The sequence below is a fragment of the Staurois parvus genome, unplaced genomic scaffold (assembly GCF_062004578.1).
Source record: "Staurois parvus isolate SC_StPar_1 unplaced genomic scaffold, SC_StPar_1.0 ptg000256l, whole genome shotgun sequence".
Classification (NCBI taxonomy): domain Eukaryota; kingdom Metazoa; phylum Chordata; class Amphibia; order Anura; family Ranidae; genus Staurois; species Staurois parvus.
In genome coordinates, this window is record NW_028318052.1 from 793,760 (window position 1) to 817,721 (window position 23,962).

General features: G+C 41.2%; 1 protein-coding gene across 1 annotated transcript in view; it reads left to right on the forward strand.

Annotated features, from left to right (window-relative positions):
- Positions 1-23,962, forward strand: part of PTPRS (protein tyrosine phosphatase receptor type S) — a 531,027-nt gene that overhangs the window by 470,718 nt on the left and 36,347 nt on the right. The window contains exons 32-34 of the mRNA XM_089681016.1: positions 11,481-11,659; positions 11,740-11,866; positions 19,862-19,987. Of these exons, the coding sequence (XP_089537142.1) occupies positions 11,481-11,659; positions 11,740-11,866; positions 19,862-19,987 (432 nt within the window). The remainder of the gene's footprint in view (positions 1-11,480; positions 11,660-11,739; positions 11,867-19,861; positions 19,988-23,962) is intronic.

Genomic DNA, 23,962 nt, shown 5'->3' on the forward strand with positions numbered 1-23,962 from the left:
CTTGCGCACCCTGAGAAGAGCAATGATGCTGCAAATAGTAGGGGTATCCATAGTGCACTAATGGTGGGAGGGGCTTAAAGGAGCAAGCACAAATAGAACTTACATCTTTTCACTGTATGCATGGCATTGTACTGTACGCTGACACATTGCGCTAAGTATGAGATTTGATGGGTAAGTGACTCTTGACCACCTTTCAATTGAAAAATCAAAGGAGCAAAGCAGAAAATTGTTAGCTGAAAAGCTTGCATCCAGTGTATAGCCAGCTTAAAGCTATAGAGAGCAGAGTTTAAAAGTGTTTTGGGGGTTATTAACTTGGAGGTTAAAGTTCAGGCACAATTCTAGCTTCAAATGAGATTCATTTTGAAATGTCAGTATTCCAGAAAAGCAATATTATACAACTGTTAATGAAATACAACTATTTTTTTGATCACTTTATTAATAATGTTGGTAAATAGAGGATATATCAATAGTTATCCAAGCTTAAAGAAGATTTTAAGTCACCATTTTCAATACTGGCTTTGGCATTATGGTACATGCACAGATAAGCTGAAGGGCATTGTGCATGTGCAAAGCCTGCAAAAATCTGGGACTTCCATAGTACCTGTCTTTGCGTCATGCGTGTGGAAAAGCTGTGCATGCACAGATGTATTGCAAGTCTGTTGGGACCTGAAGCTCTGCCGCACATCTGCTCACGTGCACAATCCAGGATAGGCATTGAGGGTGCAGATGTCATTCTAACCTAACACAAAAAAATCTTTAAAAAAATAAATAAAAATATCCAATTCCAAAGGAAGGAGGCAGGGCAAGATGAGATTGGGTTTAGGGCAAAGGTCCGCTTTAAAAGTATTATTGGGCTAATTGGGAAAGACATTCAGACAAACCTATCAACCCAGTGCAAATGAGAGTCCTTTTGAAATATCGATATACTTTTGATCAAAGGCTTGGGGAGGGGGGAAGGGTTGAGACTTTATTGTCAGAGGTTAGAAATGTAGTGTTTTACATTTCTAGATGAATTTACATTCCTATTCCAGTCAAGTTCCCCATCAGTATTGTAAGGTCCTAATCTTTTATGCTGTGGTCTCTGCTGCAGAAATGGGTAGCTACAGGAATATCTGTCTTTTTTTATTAATTGTGAATGTGTGATAGGTCATTCGTTGGTGCAGGATTCGACCCATCCCCCAACATGGTCCTTCAGGGTATTTTGCACACACTTTTAGGTTTTCCCCATTGGAGAATCTTCAGCAAAAAGGACCCTGTATTATGTACCCCTGTTGTGATTCCAGTACTGGTACCCTATCGGTGCTGTGGATATAAATGCAAGTTTCACATTTCATAGGGAGAATATGCAGCACGTTTTAAATGCCATACATTACTCCCACACAAAGCATGTGCCCTTAGTGCTCTTCTTCGCAGATGCGGAGAAGGCATTTGACAGGGTTACATAGACATTTATTAGAGCCACCCTAAACCATATTGGCATGGGCACTGGGATGTTGCGCTGGATATCAGCTTATCAGCTTTGTATTCACGGTTCATGGTCAATGAAACGCTCTGATACATTTCCCATACGTAATTGGACTTGGCAAGGATGACCCCTATCCCCCCTAATTTTTGTTCTGATATTAGAGCCCTTCCAAGAACCATCAGAGCACATCTGGATATTAAGGGCATCTCTGCTAAGGGCACAGCACACAAACTGGCTGGCTATGTGGATGACTTGATTTTTTTATTTTTTTTTTTGATGTCTCCCGTGTTGTCCGCCAATCCCTGTTGTAAGAACTCCGCCATTATGAAACTTTTTAAATTTAAAGATAAGTTACTCTAAATTGGAAGCCCTAGGCATCGCCATTGACAACTTCCTCCAACAGCAGATAGCATGTCAGTTCCAGTAGACTTAGCCTCATAAAAGATACCTGGGAATGAATATCTCTGGCAACCTTCAAACTTAACTTTGCCCCTCTGGCCCGGAAAATTAAACTAGATCTCAAACGTTGGGACAGAGATGTATTCACATGGTTCGATCATATAGGCATCCTAAAAATGAATGTCCTACCCAGGCTTACCTACCTACTCCAAAACCTTCCAATTAAACTTGTATGTCTGCGCTCTGGAGATGCTCTCCAGTTTTCTGAGATTCATTTGGATAGGCAAACCAGCAAGGCTACAGAGATCCATTCTCTCCTTCCCAAGGTAAGGGAGATAACAGGATTTCACGGCCCTGTATAATATCATGCAGCCACCCACTTGGTTAGGGTGGTCGACTGGTGTGTAACGCACAACAAAAAATTGTGGGTTCACCTAAAACAAGCAACCACGGATTTGCCCCTGGCAGGACTCCCATGGCACCCGACCAGATCACGATCAACATTGATTATGGAGCATCCGCTTTTGGGAGTCACTCTACAGGTGACCAAAATGGTTTTTAACCACTAGCCTACAGGGCACTTATACCCCCTTTCTGCCCAGGCCAATTTCCAGCTTTCAGTGCTGTCACACTTTGAATGACAATTGCGTGGTCATGCAACACTGTACCCATATGAAATTTTTATAATTTTTTTGAGACAGAGCTTTCTTTCTCCTTCACTGATCTGCGCTAATGAGGCTGCAGTGATGGGCACTGATAGGCTGCACTGATGGACACTGATAGATGGCACTGATGGGCACTGATGAGGAGGCACTGGTAGGTTGCACTGATGGGCATTGACAGGCATCACTGATGGGCATTTCCGTGTTTACATGTGATCAGCTGTGATTGGACACAGCTGATCACATGACCGAGCCGACATCTTCGGCTCTTTCTGTGATCCGCTGTGTCCGAGGGACACATCGCACCGGCGATTGCCGAGCTGCACGCTCCCTGAGCCGCGCATGCGCGGTGAGAATGGAAGGACGTCATATGACGTCCTATCAGAACGAGAGAACCACCTTGCGCCTGTCATTGTACTATATGGCGGGCGGAAGGTGGTTAAGCGTACTATGATCTCGTCATACCCCAGCCCAATGACCTTGATATTGACCTAGATATTCAGCTCTTACTGGACTTCATTATCGCAGAGAGGTTATTTCCGGCTATTACACTTTGCCAGGAATCTCCATCTCATGATGAATCAAGAGGTCGACTTAGCCTTTCCACAAGACTTAGATTTTCTCAGAGAAGCACAGCTAAATGCATTTTTGCACTCCCTATCAGCTGAGTTTAGTACAGTGAGGGAACCATCCTTGTTCAAACTTGCATGTCTGGCAGGTGAACCCCTCTGACATTCGCTATCTCACCTGTACACCTCTCTGATAGCTTTGAATGTGGAAAAGTACCTCTCAATAAAACACACTGGCTTGCTTGAATTAATGAGATCCAAGAGATGGAAAACTTGACCATGATGCTAAGGGAACAAGAAGACAAGTACTGGAAAATGTGAACCCCCTACTTCTTTTATATTGATCAAACTATACTAGCTTCCCAACCATAATTTGGAATGGAACTTCGCAACAATCTGTTCAGTCCTTAGAGATGCGAGGTTTCTCAAGGTGACGGGCCAGGGGGATGGCTGGGTTTCTTCTTAATTCTACCCACCCCTTTACCCCCCCCCCCTTTTTTTCTTTTTCCCCAATTTTTTCTCTCCCCCCCCCCCCCCCCCTTTTCACTCTTCTTGTTCCTCCCAAAAAAATGTTTTTCTGTTTTCTTCTGGGGTTTATTGTTGATTTTTTCCCCCCTTTCATCAGGTGAAAAAACTAAAACAATCAAAATTAAACACTGAATGAAGAAACAATACATCTTAGCGCTGTGTACAAGAAGCCCTGCTGCGTATACAATCTACATATTGTCTGCACTGGAACTCAATGCCTATGATGTATATACAGCGGGTAAAATAAGTATTGAACATCATTACCATTTTCTCAGCAAATATATTTCTACAGGTGCTATTGACATGCAATTTTCACCACATGTCAGTAACAACCCATGCCATCCATACATACAAAGAAACCAAAACAAATAAGTTCTGAAATTAAGTTATGTGTAATAAAATGGAATGACACAGGGGAAAAGTATTTAACATGCTAACTGAAATTTATTTAATATATTGTACAAAATCTTTTGTTTGTAATGACAGCTTCAAGACGCCTATTATGGAGTAACTCTTCCATGCAAACAGCCTTCAAATCTTGAAGGCTCCTTGGGCCTCTTCTATGAACTCTGATCTTTTGTTCTTTCCATAGATTTTCTATTGGATTCAAGTCAGATGATTGGCTGAGCCATTCTAGCAGCTTTATTTTCTTTCTTTGAAACCAGTTGAGAGTGTCCTTGGCTTTGTGTTTGGGATCATTGTCTTGCTGAAATTTCCACCCTCATTTCATCTTCATCATCTTGGTAGATGGAAGTAGATTTTTATCAAGAATGTCTTGTTACATTTTTCCATTCATCCTTTCTTCCGTGATATGAAATTTGCCAGTACCGTATTCTGAAAAACAGCCCCACACCATGATGTTCCCACCTCCAAACTTCACTGTTGGTATGGTGTTTTGGGGGTAATGTACAGTGCCATTTGACCTCCGAACATCCAAAGAGTTCAATTTTGGTCTCATCAGACCAGACTATATTCTCCCAATATTTCATAGGCTTGTCTAAATGTTGTGCAGCAAACTTTAAATGAGCATCAACATGTTTTTTTGTCAGCAATGGAGTCTGCATACTGGCTATGGCGGTTGCATGCATTACTTACTGTTTTCTTTGAAACAATTGTATCTACTAATTCCAGGTCTATCTGAAGCTCTCCACAAGTGGTCCTTGGATTTTGGACAACTCTTCTGATAATTCTTTTCACTGCTCTGTCAGAAATCTTGTGAGGAGCACCTGGTCGTGGCCAGCAGTTTATGGTGAAATTATGTTCTTTCCACTTCCAGATTATGGTCCCAACAGCTCTCCTTCTGTAACCAATGCCATCAGTATGCTTTGGAACAATAAGGTTACTAAGGTCTTGAGAGAGCTCTTTGCTTTTACCCATCATGAAATGTTTCTTCTGTGACACCTTGGTAATGAGACACCTTTTTATAGGCTGTATCAGGTGATACTGAACCAGCTGATATTAATTTGCACTGACAAGGGAAAGGATTGCTTACTAATTACTAATAGATTTCAGCAGGTGTTTTGGCTTTCCATGCCTTTTTGTACTTCCCATTCTTCATGTGTTCTATACTTTTCCATGTGTCATTCCATTTTATTACACATAACTTAATTTCTGAACTTATTTGTTTTGGTTTCTTTGTAAGTATGGATTGCATGGGTTGTTACTGACATGTTGTGAAAATTTCATGTCAATAGCACCTTTAGGAATATATTTACCTAGATAAATGGTGACGTGTTTATTTTACTCGCTGTATATTTGCCTTTATGTTTCTGTTTACAATTATCTGCTACATTTGTGCTTTAAAGATATGATGTATGGATTCTTCTAAAGAATAAAAGAAAAAACAGTTTCATATTTCTTCTGCATGTGACAAGATGTTCCATTTAGTATTGGGCAGTATAAGGAACTTCTGTCTTGGATTGGGTGATTGTTTATATGCTAGTAGAGGTGATCCCATGAATATTTTTCATAGTCTTTCATCTTTACAGGAGAGGCTAAAGATCTTTCTTACAACGTCTAAGCGTTGGTTGTACTGGGCGACTACCAGTGAGACCTGATTATCCCTTTCAGTCTGTTTATATTTTAAAAGACTGGTTCTGGGGAAGATAATTGCTTTCTTGATCTCTGTGATGCTTGTCACTAAATCCCTGTTTCATTACATCCCTCTTGAGGGGTTTCAGTTGGGCATTTCTGACTGGTGTTTGAATAGATCCAATTTGTATATTATTATGGCTTTTTAATGAGCCTGGGATGAAAGCTATCATGCCTGAAGTATATGGGATGATCTGTTGGTTTTCTGTAGATTGATTTTTGCAAACTTTTTCTTTTAATGCATATCATACTGTCCATGAAGTTTTTTTGGTTTGTGGTTGATTTAATTTATTTTTTATTGTAGGGTAGAAGTTGTAGTTCCTGTGGCTTTACAGTCCAGATAATGTGCATATAGATTAAACAAAAATAGGCCAAAAGTTTGTAGAGGCCTTGTTCTCAGCAGACAAATTTTCGTTCACACTGCTCAGGCATCCTGTAGAGCCCAGCTAAGTATACATTCCTTTTGGGACCTTTAGGGTCTCTTTACTTATCAACCATCAGAAGCAGTATTTTAGTGGGCTGTGCACAGAATATTTGGAAGGGTTTGGGTTTGTCATAAAACATGTTTTGTTTGTAAATAGTTTTGTATTCTGTTTGCAAAGTTTTGTTACCATTTGTACAATGTTGTACTCCATAAATAGGGGTGTGACATGTAACATAGTACAAAAAGGTAGAGTTATCCTTTAAAAAAGATTTCTGTTGTCCTCAGTGGGGTCTTCCTGTGGAATGTAAATGATTGAAGGTGATGCAGAAAGAGTCATGCTGGGGTCTATACAGATGAGAAATGTGTTTTGTGATTATCAGCTGACTGTTGTGATGTTTGGGCCTGGGATCTTCCTCTATTTCAACATTGACTATGTTAATCCCTATGCTACTGGCATCAGGAAATAGAAGTATATCATATTTACTTGTTTTAAACTTTTTTTTTTTTTTTCAATTACTTTCTGGCAAATAATGTCATACATCCCAAGAGTCTTCAGGAGGGAGGAGGGATTTTCTCTGCTAGGCACACCCTCCTGCCTGCATGCCTGAGCTAAGGGCATATGGATTCCAGGAAGTAAATGTTACATGAATCATCAGCCTTTACTCAAGATGGACACTGCCAGAAATGCTAGGGGGTATTTTTCAAAGTGATTTCTCAGCAAAATAAAGCATGGAAACATTGGTAGATGGATTATTTTGCTTTAAGTATCACAAATGAATTAAAAAGCATTTTTGGTTTGTAGTGCTCTGATGCAGTGTAGTTCTGCTTTAAAATGGGTCAAACTCTGCCAATGAATGAACCTTTACAGACTTACAATTAACCGCAACAAAACAGATGTTTCTTTAACCACTAGCCTACAGGGCACTTATACCCCCTTCCTGCCCAGGCCAATTTCCAGCTTTCAGCGCTGTCACACTTTGAATGACAATTGCACGGTCATACAACACTGTACCCAAATGAAATTTTTTTCATTTTTTTGAGACAGAGCTTTCTTTTGGTGGTATTTAATCACCTCTGGGATTTTTATTTTTTCTTAAACAAACCAAAAACCACTGAAAAATGTATTAAAAAAAGTTTTTTCTTAGTTTTTGTTATACAATTTTGTAAATAAGTGATGTCTCTCCTTCACTGATGTGCGCTAATGAGGCTGCAGTGATGGGCACTGATAGGCTGCACTGATGGACACTGATAGGTGGCACTGATGGGCACTGATGAGGAGGCACTGGTAGGTTGCACTGATGGGCATTGACAGGCATCAGTGATGGGCACTGAAAGGCAGCACTGATACAAGACACTGATATATGGCACTGATATGCAGCACTGATAGGCAGCACTGACTGGCACTGATAGGCGGCACTGACTGGCACTGTTAGGCAGCACTGACTGGCACTGATAGGCGGCACTGATGCGCACTGATAGGCGACACTGACTGGAACTGATAGGTGGCACTGATTGGCAGCACTGATAGGTGGCACTGATTGGCATTGATGGGTGGCACTGACTGGCACTGATGGGTGACATTGAAAGGCAGCTCAGATGGGCACTGATATGTGGCATTGATGTGCACTGGTATGCACTGATATGTGGCATTGATGTGGCACTGATGGGCACTGGCATGTGGCACTGATCACTGACTGCTGGCACTGATGGACACTGACAGGTGGCACTTCTGGTGCCACACTGATCATCAGGGCACACTGATCATCAGTACCCTGATGATCAGTGTACATGTCCCCTCCACGGAAAGCCGAATACCGGCTCTCCTCTCCACTCGAGCTGTCAGCGTAACAGCTCGAGAGGAGAGAAATGCCGATAACCGGCATTTCCGTGTTTACATGTGATCAGCTGTGATTGGGCACAGCTGATCACATGACCGAGCCGACATCTTCGGCTCTTTCCGTGATCCGTTGTGTCCGAGGGACACAGCGCACCGACGATCGCCGCGCATGCGCGGTGAGAATGGAAGAACGTCATATGACGTCCTATCAGAACGAGAGAACCACCTTGCGCCCGTCATTGTACTATATGGCGGGCGGAAGGTAGTTAAGCTGCCAATTTTTGCAGCAGAGCAAAAAGCATAAATGATCTTAATATCATGGTACTGATTGAGTACTGTTAAACTGCAAATCACAGAAAAAGGATGGAACGGGAATGTAAATTATACAAAATGTAAAACTTTAGACTATGGTCTAAATAGGGACAGGAAGTTTATCACTGAGGTTTATATTTCTTCAAGCTTTTGATCAAAGGCATATGGACATTTAAAAGGGACTCTTGTCCTCGCTGAGGTAACAAGTTGGCCTGGATTTTTTATCTCCTAGCCAATAGTTCGCTTTGCTAACTTTGGATATATCCTAGCTATGTATGATAACCATTACCGTTGTAATGCAATGCAAATTAAATTTGTTGTATTTCATTAATCATTTTATAATATTGATTCTCTTGTAAATGAACATTTCAAGTTGATTCTCATTTGAGATGAGGATTGTGCATGAACTTATCTCTAAGTCAATTACCGCAATGACACTTCTAAACCCTGTTGTATGTCTTTATACCCTATTGCTGGCCATGCACACACACACACACTCCAAAAATAGCAAGAATCTTCTGAAATTTGACCTGTGGATGGCTCTTTTGATACCAACCTGATTAAAAACTTTGATCTGAAAAATGAACTTGGGTAGAAAGTTCTCAACCAACCAGTGGCAGCATCCACTCAGATGCAGTCTCCGTTCGGCAGGAGAGATTCTTTCATCCACACTGTTTAGCATCAAAACTGGGCCAAATTTGACATTTCTCACATACATGTGAAAACCTGCATTTTTTTTTCTTTTTCTTGAAAATTGCTTAGACCCCTCAAACATATATTTTTTACATAGAGGCCCTGGAGAATAAAATGGTGGGTGTTGCAATGTTTTACGTCATATGATATTTGCACAGCGGTTTATCAAATGCAGATTTTCAGGAAAAAATACACTTTAATGAGTTTTAGTGCACAAAAACACAATGTAATAATATATATATATTACATATATAGGTTACATAGAATGGGAGAAGCTTGGAGAAGTCCTGGAGTCCAGGAACTAGAGAGCAGGAGGTCTTGGGAGGATCAAAGAGAGTGGTATGGTTGATATTTTGAGACCAGGTTGGTGATGTAGCTGGGGCAGAGTTATAGATGGCTTTGTAAGTTGTTAGTATTTTGAATTTTATTCGTTGGGCAAGTGGAAGCCAGTGGAGAGATTGACAGAGAAGGGTAGCAGACACTGAATGGTTGGTAAGGTGGATGAGTCTGGCAGCAGTATTCATGATGGACTGGAGGGGGGATAGCCTTTATAAAGGAGAGAGTTGCAGTAGTCAAGGCGAGAGATAACCAGGGAGTGAATTAGGAGCTTTGTGATATCATTGGTTAAATTCTGGAGATGTTGAGGCGGCATGATTTGGACAGGGATTGGATGTGGGCCTGAAAGGATAGTTCAGAATCTAGGGTTACCCCTAGCACCCTGGCATGCGGGGATGGGTTGATAGTGGTGCTATTGATCCTGACCGAGAAATCAGGGGAAGTGGCACGCGGGGGAGGAAATACTATGAGATAGATTGAGTTTTAGGAAGTGGTGTGACATCCAGTCTGATATGTCTGTTAGTAAATCGGTGAGACGTGAGGAAACTGATGGGCTGAGCTGAGGAGTAGAGAGATAAATTTGTGTGTCATCAGCATAGAAATGGTATTGGAAACCATGGGAAGCTATCAGCTGACCCAAGGAAGAAGTGTAGATTGAGAATAAGAGAGGTCCAAGGACAGAATCTTGGGGGACCCCAACGATAAGAGGAGTAGGAGAGGAGGAAGTAGAGTTGTAAGTGACACTGAAGGTGCGGTGAAATGGGTAAAATTTGAACCAACGGAGAGTATAGTCACGGAGACCAAGCAAATAGAGTTTTTTGAGGAGGAAGATGTTGTTAAGCAAAAATAGATACCTAACATGTCATGTCATGTCATTAAAATGGGATATGCCCATGGAACGGTGACAAAGTACAGTACCTAAAAATCTCAATAGGAGGCAGGTTACCAGTTTAAAGTTACACAGGAGGTCTAGTGCTAGAATTATTGCTCTCACTCTGGAGTGCGGTCACTTTTTACATATACATGTGAGACCTACAGTATGTGCGCGTTCTCATTTGCACATGAAGACGGATACACTTTCATTTCTATCACAAGGGATGAACAACATCCCTTGTGACAGCATGGGCTGTGACAGTTCCTCTTTATGGAGAAATCGGGGATCTATTGGACAAAAAAACAAAACCAGAAGTGACAAAATCCTTGTTGCTTCCAGTTTCTGCTGTTACAGAAGAGAGGAAGGAATTTCCGTTTATTCCACTCTTCACAGTACATCCAGTGCAAACAGTTGCATCGGTCCGTTGTTCCCTGGTGGTACAGGAGAACCCGGGGGAGGGGGATAACCTCCATCTGTAAAAGTGATTTGCCACTCGGATCACTTTTACATTAAGGAGAATGAAAACAAAAAACTGGATCATGGCAGCAGCTGCAGCATCATACCACTACCCAAGGACGTGTATATAAGTACGTCAGTCGGGAAGTGGTTAAAGTACGTTGGTAGCCTAAACCTTTACAAAAGTCTTCAAGAAAAAATAATTGTATTCCTTAAAATATTTATAAATATATATCATTTATATTTATATATATCCTCCTAGCGCTGTGTATAAATTTGTGGGTTTCAGAGCCATTTTCAGAATTGTATAAAGCTTGTAGAAAGGATCTAAGGCATGCCAAAATTTCACACCCTAATAATTTAGAATATCCAATAAAGGGTATCATTGGAACGCCAGACATTCTGTATTAATCAATGGCTAACAGGGTACAATATTCTAACGCCTACTGTCTTGTGTAACCTAAAATAAAGATTTTTAAATAACCTTCATTGAGTTGCTAATGTCCTATTGATGTATTTAGTAAATATAGTAGATACTTCTAAAACTGTTGCAGACCTGGACAGCACACACTGAGCATATGGTAAAAATGTGTAAATGGAGGTTACTTTGTGTAATGATTAGTAGATCAAGAAATTATTTAGCATTTCATTGGCTGCATTTTGTTTTATTTTAATAAGACAGGCATGTAATGAAGGATTTAAAAATAGAAACAAGTGAGAAGTGCAATTTTACTGTTTACAAAAACGCAGTGCTGAAATAATTGAAAATCTAATATGCAAGTTTTGATTGTTTTATAAGGTAAAATGAAGTACAAATTATTCTCTGTATTTTAGCGCCTTGCCAATTCAAAAGCTCACACTTCCAGATTTATCAGTGCCAATCTTCCATGCAACAAATTTAAGAACCGCCTTGTTAATATCATGCCATATGAGACCACAAGAGTTTGCCTGCAGCCAATCAGAGGAGTGGAAGGTTCAGATTATATCAATGCCAGCTTTATAGATGGATACAGGTATGGCATATTTTAGTGAAGAAAAACTAGCTGTGTGATATCTGTGTGCAAACACTAATATATAACTTTGTATTTTCCAGACAACAAAAAGCCTATATTGCAACACAAGGACCTCTTGCAGAAACCACAGAAGATTTCTGGAGGATGCTTTGGGAAAATAACTCCACAATTGTTGTAATGTTAACAAAGCTTAGAGAAATGGGCAGAGTAAGTGTTTTCCTTTTATAGCTACATACTTTCTATCTCAAATTCTTATATGATTCATTCTATTAATGAAAATTAGGTGATTTGAGATTATAATCCACCATTGCATGAAGTTAAGAATGAAGGAAATAACAACAATATTTGCATAGTGAATTGTTTTTGTAGCTTCTTTGTTGTTTAAATCTGAACTATCTACAGACAAAAATTGAATGTAATACAGCACTCACTTCCTGTAGCATAAGCCCCCTGCGGTAGTTGCTGCGTTTGATGCAGCATTGCTGCGTTTAATGCAGCCTTGGCACACTAAGATCCTGCAGAGGAAAACTCCTCAGCCAGCACCTTGCGAGTAGGGTGGCCGATATATCCGTTATAGTGTTTATCAGGTAGTGCTGGAATCACTGTGTCTATACTGCCTGAGCTAAGGGGAGATCTTCATTCAAAAAAGCAAAAATAGCTATTAACTCCCCTTTAAGCACCACCCACTGTGCTGTTTCCACCTCTCCCTACTTCTCTCTGCGGTGTGGTTTTATACCTCCCAACCTTGGAAATTGAGAAACCGAGACTCTTTGGTACAAAGAAATATGTGGAGATAATAAGAATGGACTACATTGCAAAGAATATTGGGTTTAGCTTAAAGGGCCATTGTTACATTGAATCTGAACCTACCTATAGTATATACTGTCTGCAGTGCTTGTACCCACAAAATACTCCAAAATTGCATTGCTATGTGTGAGAGTCTCCGAGTGACATGTATATCTAATGGACTATTTTAAGTGTATCCTCATGTTTTTTTTCAGTAGCATAGGGAAGGGTGAAAATCCTGCCAGTTTTTTTTTTTACTGTGCTTGTGACCCATTGGGAAGGTCACCCTTTTGTTTTTATCTTAAAGATTCAAATGAAATTGAGAGAAAATCCTTCAAAGTGAGAGGTATTCCCCTTTTAGATAGTTGTCACCCAAGCAGATTACCCATTGGAAAATTTACCTATGCTTTCTCTTTTAGAGAAAACTCTGATATTTTGAATTGTCCATCACGTTCTGTATTGTGAAAAATGGTTACCAGAACAGAAAGAGAAGTTAAACCTACCCTACCAGCATAGTTAACATTTGCTGTAGAAGAGTCCCTGCATATGTTCTCTAGAGCTGGTTCCCCAGTCAAAATTGGCCCTCAATCTTAGTTATTCTAAAAACCACCTGAATCTGTGCACATCCAAAAAAAGTATTATTTCATGAACCCAGTTTGCAATAAATGGTATGGCACAATTTATCACTAATTTGTTTCTTAGAACAGATGCCATGAATGCAAGTGGATAGTTCTCAACAATACCTTAGGGAACATTTTGACACCACATTCAGATGGATAAAGAAGATAGGGAAGTGTGATTTAAACTTAGAGTGCATTCACACCTGGGATCAGATGTGAGACCCTCAGTGGGTTCTTCCAATTAGCTGTGAGTAGGAAGCCCTATTGAAATATCATGCAGCGATTACACGTGGGTGATCTGCCTTGGACGAAGACTGCCTGTGTCCAGGTTTGATCACTCGCATGTGATCACTGCCTGAGAGATTACATGCAAGTGGGCATGGTTAGCCGACAGCCTCCCATCATTTTCAATATGACTGCCTGCTCGAAGCTAATCGCAGGAATCCCCGCTGGGGTTCTCACTTCTAATTGCAGTCAGGGTGCATTCCCGGACTTAGGGTTATTTCATACAGGAGAGCATTGGTGTCTATGGTATTTGTGGAATGCAGTATGCAGCAAAAGCTCATTTTTTTTTCATTCAGGAGAAAATGAAGTCATTACCTGAAATAACAGGATCCTTTGAGGGTGGTTCTCAAAATTAACAAAATAATTTACAGTTGCACTCACAGTACATTGCGCCCCTCTGACATTTGCATGATTCCACACTGTCAACTGCCTAACAACAGCAGAGGGGAAAACAGAAGAAAAAAATACATCAGCCATTTGGGATGTGTCCTTTCATCAGTTGGCATTTCAGTTTTTAAAATAGAACTGCAGTTCAACCTTTTTTTAGTTTAGTGTAGTGGAGAAGGTTAGATATACTGTAAGGTCTATATTGCCTTTTATGGCATTATTCACCCCATTCCCTTCATGTCTGGCAATGGGACAGGAAGTGAATTGAATTTCTCTAATAGAAATACACACACAAATAAAACTACTTTTATTAGAAGGGTACAATGCTTTGTTGCTGTCTGTATCCCTTTTGAGGTTTCTTTGTTTCCAATTGTGTTGCCAGGGCAGGAAAGGGAAATAAATTATTTCAACAAGAACATAGGCAGAAAAAGAACTAAGGTTCTTATCTCCCCCTACTCTATCCAGAACCGAAAAAAAAAATGTTTTCACTGGTGGTCTGCTTAGACAGAATTACCATTTGTTACTGGCAGCTGATAAGCGGTTGCCTCTTTTTTATACTGTATGTTTTCCAACTGCTGCTTATTAGCAAGAGGGTTGAAAAGATGTATGAGAGGGGAGGTAACCCATAGCTACTATTCAGAATTATGAGTAGCTAATTCTTCCATGTTCGGCTAGATGAGGAGATGACAGAGTTTGATTCAGACTCTAAGGCTACATTCATAAGAGCGATTACACACCGTTCGATTCCCACACACATAATGCGTCCAGCTATGACCACTGCAACTAATAGCTAGCTGTGAGAAAAGTCACGAATAGCTGCAGCCACTCACAGCATGCCATTGCATAGCATGGGCTGAGCTCAGGTGAATGTAGTATTAAAGTGGTTGTAAACCTAAGACATGAAAAACGAACAAAGCACATCCCTCTATAATGTGTACTAACTTGAATCCAAAGCACTGAGTGTGATTCCTCTTTTACTGATTCCTTCTCTGTCTGCTATCTGAATGAGTTACTGAAATGACTCTGAACCCACACAACAGCCTAGAGGGAGATGGCCCGCTCCCTCTCCAGCACACAGTGAGTGACTCATGGCCTCAGCTGGCTATATTTTCTGTGGCAGTGTGAAGAGGGAGCGAGTCCCTGCCCTCCACTGAGGTTTCAGGTTTCACTTGAGCTCTATTCTCTAACTCTGTAATGTGTGACACATCATATCATATCCCCACCCCGTCTGATAGAGCTGAGAAAATCTCTTTAATCTCTTTAATCTGTGTGTTTTTGGAGGACTCTGCAGGGGAAATGGCTGCAAATAAAAAGGTACAACTTATGTAGGAGGATTTTTTTAATCTCTGTGTATCACCTGAGGCCAGTCACTTCACTGGGTATGTGTAAGGGTTTACAACCACTTTAAGTACTATTGGAGTTCTTTCAAACAGGAGAGCAGTGGTGTTTGTGAAAGTGCTGTGATGGATGCAGTTTGAGGGTATGGGGATGTGCTCAGATGAGTCTAGTGGCCCTGAAGTTGCATGTGTTGACTTGGTTATTGGGTTTAATTTGAACATGTACCAGATGAAATTCCTCACGCAGTTGAAATACTACTCCCTGGTAGTTCACACACCACTTTTGTATGGAGAAATTGCTTTTTTAGCGCCTAAAAAAACATGAAAACTTTCATGTATGTTTCTATTGCCCAAGTATTTTGTGTTAATATTTGCTAAAACTTAAGACAGAGCTCTAGCCAAAAAATCTTTTTATAGTTTTGGATAGTATGTGCAACGATTAGAATCTCAGCCATATTTATGTACTTCCTGTGTCCCCAGTAGGGAGCTTTTCATTTACTTTTAGGGCCACAGACATGAGGGGCAGAAAACATATCCTATGACTATAGGTGTCATTGGAAGATTTTCTATTTATAGGGGCAACTATTGCATTTTGGAATTCCCTTATTCTCTGTCTTGTTATTAATAGTAACTTTGACAAATCACAAGGGAGGCCCGGTTCCCAATCGTTAGTTTGAGACCCAGGGCTCAGCGAAAGTCCGGTCTGTGTGCTGGGAGCATGCTGTGCAGTGACCTTGCAGCACAAACACATATACACAGTGGTGGAACTACCAGGGTCACTTGTGACCGGGCCCTAGAGTTCTGCCACTGTGCAGGGGGGCCCCAAAATGGCTGTATCAAGTTTTGATACTGGGCTGCGTTCCTGTCCATTTCACCTGTCTTTCTGCCCGCCTCCCCTTGCCTTAATGATCTCCTTTGCAAGCAGACATTGGTGAAACTGATGACACGCTTTTGACACTGCACACACTGGAGGGGAGGAAAATAACCCTAGAGCCACAGCCGCTCCACCTCCCAGCCACAGCCCTCAACTACGGCTTCCTGCCTCCCGCACTTACTGGCTTGCAGCTGCTCCTGAGGCCCACCAGTAAGGCAATCCATGTGCTGATATAAGGGGGGTCTTCCTGCTGTAATGGAGGTCTCTAAGGAAGGTGGGGTGGGGGCACTGATATAAGGGGACTGTGAGCTAATGGGAATCCCTAGGGGGGGTGCTGACTGCTGCTCTAATGGTTAGTTACCCCTCCCCGTACAGACCCCCCCCATTGGATCAGAGTCTCCCTATATCAGCATCCCTCCTTAGAGGCCTCCCATTAGATCAGAGTCATCTTATATCAGCCGCCCCTTACAGACCCCCCCATAAGCTCAGACTCCCCCCCCCCCCAATTAGATTAGAATCCCTTTATATTAGCAACCCCCCCAGAGACCCTCCCGTTATATCAGATTTATATCAGAGTCCCCTTATATCACAGACCCCGCTTAGAGATCAACGATTGGTCCTCAGGGGAAGGAGGGTCACTGTTATAACTGGACTTTGATATTAAAATAAATAAAAAGCTCAGTAAATAAACTCACTGTTGGGTTTCTGCTAGCATCGATGTGTTCTCAAACTAAAAAAATTTTAAAAATGCAGTGCAACCTCCCACTATAATTATACTAATTCATATGTGAAAAAATATTTGAGAATGATGGTGGAAACCCCCAAAGGTAATCCAAGTATTAATACAATCCATAAAGTCCTTATAAAATCCTTTTGAGTTGGAGAAGTTGGATATTAGCACACCCAATTTTGGAATGGATTGGAGGTTTCTACCACCATTCATATAGTATATTTATGAAAATTGCACAGTATATATGTGTGAATGAGATTGGAATGTATTAATACTTACCCTTGAGGTTTCTACCATCATTATTTTTCACACATGAATTAATATAATTATAGGGGGAGGTTGCACTGTATTTTTTCAATTTGTAGCTTTTTGGGTCTCTAAGTGAAGCACTAATATAAGGGGACTCTGACCTAAGGGGGGCACTGAAAAAAGGGGACTCTGGTCTTCTTGGGAGTCTCTGGGGGGGGGGGGCTCACTGATATAAGGGGGACTCTGATCTAATGGGGGTCTCTAGGGGGGCACTGATATAAGGGGACTATAATCTAATGAGAAGGTCTCTATGGGGGGTTGCTAATATAAAGGGACTCTAATCTAATTGGGGGGGTGAGTCTGCACTTATGGGGGGTCTGTAAGGGGCGGCTGATATAAGATGACTCTGATCTAATGGGAGGCCTCTAAGGAGGGATACTGATATAGGGAGACTCTGATCCAATGCCGTGCTTTGATAAAGTGTCTGGTTTTGGCTTGAAGAAAAGGTGGCAACCCTATGCAGAACATGTGAAAGGGTCCCCCTGTGGGACTTAATAAAGGGGCCTGGGGCAGGGTCAGGGGGGCCCTTCACGGTTTCTTGCACCGGGGCCCTGAAGATTCTGGTTATGCCTCTGCATGTACACTTATATACGGCATCACAAAAGAAGGCCCACTTATGTGGATGGCGTTAATAATATCTGCATTACACCAAAGTTTTATAATTACCGTATTTGCCGGCGTATAAGACGACTTTTTACCCCTTAAAAATCTTCTCAAAAGTCGGGGGTCGTCTTATACGCCGGTATACGGCATACTGACACTTTTTAGGGGGGGGCGGCGCGGTGCCGCCGCCGCCCCCCCCCCTTCCCCTAACGGAAGGGACACTAAGTACAGGGGTGGGCAGGGGCTATTTCTTACCTGGTTCCGGTCCCAGGAAGCGCCTTCAGTTCGGCCACTGGATGTTCGCGCGGCTGCTCGGCTCCGCCTCCTCACCAGCGATTGGCCGCCAGAACTGTAGCTCAGGAAAGGCACACAGGCGGCCAATCACCGGCGAGGGGGTGGAGCCGAGCGGCCCCGCGAAAATCGAGTGCAGGACCAGCAGGTAAGTGGTCAGTGCAGAGGTGCTGCTGCAACCACATATGCTGGCTGCAGCAGCACCATACGAGAACAGAGTCAGCAAGTGTCAGTGGGAGGAATAGTGCCCCATCATTGGTGTCACTGATACCAATGATGGAGCACTATTCCTCCCACTGATACCTATGATGGGGCACTATTTCTCCACTGACACCAACGATGGGGCACTATTCCTCCCCCCCACTGACACCAACGATGGGGCACTATTCCTCCCCCCCACTGACACCAACGATGGGGCACTATTCCTCCCCCCACTGACATCAACGATGGGGCACTATCCCCCCCCCCACTGACACCAATGATGGGGCACTATTCCACCCCCCACTGACACCAATGATGGGGCACTATTCCACCCCCCACTGACACCAATGATGGGACACCATTCCTCCCACTGACACCAATGTTGGGACACTATTCCTCCCACTGACCCCAATGATGGGGCACTATTCCTCCCACTGATACCAATGATGGGGCACTATTCCTGCCACTGATACCAATGATGGGGCACTATTCCCCCCACTGATACTAATGATGGGGCACTATTCCTGCCACTAATGCCAATGATGGGGCACTATTCCTGCCACTGATACCAATGATGGGGCACTATTCCTCCCACTGATACCAATGATGGGGCACTATTCCTCCCACTGGTACCAATGATGGGGCACTATTCCTCCCACTGATACCAATGATGGGGCACTATTCCTGCCACTGATACCAATGATGGGGCACTATTCCTCCCACTGATACCAATGATGGGGCACTATTCCTCCCACTGGTGTGCATTGGAAGAGGGGTAGTCTTATACGGCGAGTATAGCCCAAACACTACATTTTAGCAGGAAAAGTAGGGGGGTCGTCTTATACGCCCAGTCGTCTTATACGCCGGCAAATACGGTATATTATGTTGCAATTGAAGCAAGTGTTCTATGTAAACTTAAAGTGGTTGTAAACCTCAGACATTAAATATGACCAACGTGTATCCCTCTACAGTGTGTACTTGTTAGGAGCACCAAGGCTGCTTTCACACTGATCCAATTTTCTTCCACTTTTGCGTTAAGAGTTTCATAGCAATACATGGTCACGTTTTCCTTCCGCTTTTTTTCACACTGATCCATTGTGGGTGCAATTTTTAAAATCTTCCTTGCTGCAATTTTGGTGCAATGAAAAAAAAATGCACCAAAAACACACCTCCCCATTGAAATCAATCGAATACGCAGCAAAAGTGTACCTGTATTTGCTTTCAGTGTGAAAGTAAACTTAATGTCAGAAGCACTGCGTGTTATTTCTGCCTATTGCTTCCTTCCTCTGCTATCATCATGACTCACTTCTGACAAGTTTTCCTGACACCAAGAGAAAAATGGTGACAGGAGAGAGGCCTCTACGAGATTGACAGCCTGAGCTCTGTTCCTGTGTGCAGTGTGAATGGGGGAGTGGGGGGAGGGTTGAGAGTCCCTTCCGTCTAGTCAGCTTAGAGAATTGTCCTCGCTGAGCTCTGCAGAGTGTAATTTCAGCTCACAGCCCCCTTTTTTTCTGAAGTCTCAGTCAAGCTTTGTTAAACTAATTCAGCACTTTGAATGGGTGTAGAGAAGGTAGATAGACAGGTACAACCTATGTAGGAGGATTTGTTTAATCTGTGTGTCACCTGAGGTCAGTCATTTACTGGGTATATATAAGGATTTACAACCATTTTAACAATTTAGCTACTACTGCATAAATACTTTTCTCTTTATAATGGCAGATTTACATGTATCTTTAATATTTTCTGTACCTCTTTTAATATACTGTCTATATTATACAGGAAAAGTGCCACCAGTATTGGCCAGCGGAGCGATCTGCTCGATATCAATATTTTGTTGTGGATCCAATGGCTGAATACAACATGCCTCAGTACATTTTAAGAGAGTTTAAAGTCACAGATGCCAGGGTAAGATTGTAAATGTTGCATGAAAAACAGCATGCTGGTTTTAAAAACATATATTCGTTAAAGTATATTTTGTTAAGCTAATTATGGTTTGGACTAAAAAACAGACTTTTTTTTTGGCAGGTGATTATGAAATATTGTATTGGACTGTTTTGCATTTTTACATATAGGCTGCAGATGAGATCTGTCTGCTTTTGTTCTTCCCCCCATTTTCTTAGCTTATTTGATTAAAAAGGTCTGCTATTTATAGAATTCAGCAGCTCAACCTCAATTTTACAAGTATTTACCCAAAGTAACGAGTCAGAGTCTTTTGGTCCATTATAGTGGTGGACCAACAGGAACGTGCAGAAGTTGGATGGGAATGAGCAATCTTCAAAAGGTCGGAGCTTTGTTTTTCAGAGTGACCTGGAATTTAGGCATAAAAGCAGAGACTGCTGCAGATATGACTTTCTACCTGACATCATTTTTTTTTTTTTCGTAAAAGTATATTGCTCCATTTTCCAGTCTTCCAAGGAACCATTTCAGCCAGGCATTGCAATGTTTTCTTATAGTAATGTCAGTCTTATGATTGTTAACCTGGCCTTTTTGCTTTTATAAATTTAAAATGGAGGAAACCAAAGAAAAGGTTTAGCTTTGTTACTAGATTTGTCATGATAAATTTTGTATTATGGGGACACATGATGTGTATTCAGATACATTGGGTTATGCTGTTGCCTTCAGGAGATTGTACACTGGCAAAACAAACCACAGCCCAGTATAACCCTTGCCACTCCCAGCATGCCGCGGCTTTATGGCATTGTCCTACGAGAATTGACATCTTGCCTCTTCTGAAAGAAGAAAAACTTTCAACGTTTTTCATCTAGCAAGTTTCTTAGGTCACTGTACACACAGAAGGGAGTTATTTTGCAGCTTTCAAGACTCATAGTTAGGATGAAAAAGACACAAGTCCATCTAGTTCAACCAATAGAAAAAAAATAAACTAATAGAAAACCTTCATATACACAATCCTATAACTGCAATTGATCCAAAGGAAGCCAATAATGTATAGTCCAATTATCACTAGCAGGAGAAAAAAAATCCATGAGACAATTAGATTCCTTCAGATCAACAATCCCTGGTGTTTTCACCTATAAATGTTATTATCCAGTTATATTTTGTGCATTTAGGTATGCTACATCCAGTTATTTAACACAGTCTACTGAGCTGGTTAGAACTAGTTCTTGAGGGAGTCTGTTCCACGTTTTTACAGCTTTCTATGAAGAAGCCTTTCCATATGTGGAGGTTAAAACTCTTTTCCTCTAAAAGTAAAATATGCCCCTTTCCCTCTGTAATGACCCGAAAGTGAATAACTACACAGTTCACATGTGGGCCACCTACAGTGGATATAAAAAGTCTACACACCCCCGTTAAAATGTCAGGTCTCTTTGATGTAAAAAAATAAGACAAAGATAATTCATTTCAGAACTTTTCCCACCTTTAATGTAACCTATAAACTGTACAACTCAGTTGAACAACAAACTGAAATCTTTTAGGTGGAGGGAAGTAAAAATAAAAAAGCAAAATAATATGGTTGCATAAGTGTGCACACCCTTAAACTAATACTTTGTTGAAGCACCTTTTGATTTTATTACAGCACTCAGTCGTTTTGGGTATGAGTCTATCAGCATGGCACACCTTGACTTGGCAATATTTGCCCACTCTTCCTTGCAAAAACGCTCCAAATTTGTCAGGTAGCAAAGGCATCTTCTGTGCACAGTCCTCTTCAGATCACCCCCCAGATTTTCAACCGGATTCAGGTCTGGACTCTGGCTGGGCTATTGCAAAATTTTAATCTTCTTCTGGTGAAGCCATTCCTTTGTTGATTTGTATGTATGCTTTGGGTTGTTGTCATGCTGAAAGATGAAGTTCCTTTTCATGTTCAGCTTTCTAGTAGAAGCCTGAAGGTTTTGTGCCAACATTGATTGTATTTGGAACTGTTCATAATTCCCTCTACCTTAACTAAGGCCCCAGTTAAAGCTGAAAAAAAACAGCTGCAAATCATGATACTGCCACCACCATGCTTTACTGTGGGTATGGTGTTCTTTTGGTGATGTGCAATGTTGTTTGTGCACCAAACATATCTTTTGGAATTATGGCCAAAAAGTTCAACCTTGGTTTCATCAGACCATGAAACATTTTCCCACATGCTTTTGGGAAACTTTAGAAGTGTTTTTCCAAACTTTTTCCAGGCTTGGATGCTTTTCTTCGTAAGAAAAAGCTTTCATCTTGCCACTCTACCCCATAGCCCAGACATATGAAGAATACAGGAGATTGTTGTCACATGTACCACACAGCCAGTACTTGCCAGATATTACTGCAGCTCCTTTAATGTTACTGTAGGCCTCTTGGCAGCCTCCCAAACCAGTTTTCTTTTTGTTTTTGGAGAGACGTCCAGTCTTGGCAATGTCATTGTTAAGCCATATTTTCTCTCCTTGATGTTGACTGTTTTCACTGTGTTCCATGGTATATCTAATGCCTTGGAAATTCTTTTGCACCCTTCTCCTGACTGATACCTTTAAACAATGAGATCCCTGTGATGCTTTGGAAGCTCTCTGCGAAGCCCATGGCTTTTGCTGTAGGATGCGACTAAGAAAATGTCAGCAAAGATCTACTAGAACAGCTGAACTTTATTTGGTGTTAATCAGAGGAACATTAAATGATGGCAGGTGTGTACTGACTCCTATTTACCATGATTGTGAATGTAATTACTTAATTCTGAACACAGGTACATCCCCAATTATAAGAGGGTGTGCACTCTTATGCAACCATAATATTTTAGTTTTTTATTTTTACTTCCCTCCGCCTAAAAGATTTCAGTTTGTTGTTCAACTGAGTTGTACAGTTTATAGTTCACATTAAAAGTGGAAAAAGTTCTGAAATGATTTATCTTTGTCTCGTTTTTTTACATCACAGAAGCCTGACATTTTAACAGGGGTGTGTAGACATTTTATATCCACTGTATGTATTTATACATGGTGATCATATTCCCCCTTAATTGCCTCTTCTCAAAAGAGAATAAATTCAGTTCAGTTAATCTTTTAATCCTCTAATCTCATAGCTGAGCTCCTCCATGCCGCTTATCAGTTTAGTTGCCCTTCTCTGCACCTTCTCCAGTTCTCTGATATCCTTCATGGAAACTGATGCCCAAAACTGAACTGCATATTCCAGATGAGGTATTAAGTGGGGTACACACTAAGAAAAATTTCCGTACGAAGCATGACCGTTTGATTTTTGTGTATTGTGTACACAACTTTCGACATCTGATTAGACTTTCCAAACAAAAATTTCCAATGGGACAAAAAATTTTCTGTATGTCAATAGAATTAATTATTTACAGTAGGTTTAATGTGTACTGTTTTTGTTTACTTTTCATACAAGAAAAATCAGATACAAAAGACTGCACATGATCAGAAACAATAAACAAAAAAAAGCCTTTGTCATACTAGAATTTTTGTACGGTTAGTACCATCTTTGGTTTCGACCTGCTGTGAAAAATTGAGGTAAACCAGACGAGCGTTTGATTTTCTTTTAGTGTGTACTGGGCTTTAATAATGATTTGTACAAGGCAAGGCAAAATTATGTCTCTCTCCCTCTGGAGTTTATACCGCTTTTATTACAATTTTGCTAGTTTTAGAAACTGCAGCTTGGCATTGCATGCACTTTGTGGTTTACCAGAACACCCAGATATTTGACTGTTGACTTTTCCAGCTGTCCTCCTCCTAGAATGTATAATGCATGCAAACTGTTTAGCTTCCAAGTGCCTTTACATTTATCAACATTAAACCTCATTTGCCAAATAGTTGCCCAGTTAAATAGTGCATAAATATCAGCTTGTAAATTGGAGACATCCTATAAAAACATTATTCCACTGCATAGCTTTGTGTCTTTTGCAAGGGTAAGGGTCCCAACACTGAGCTTTGGGGTACACACTAATAACTT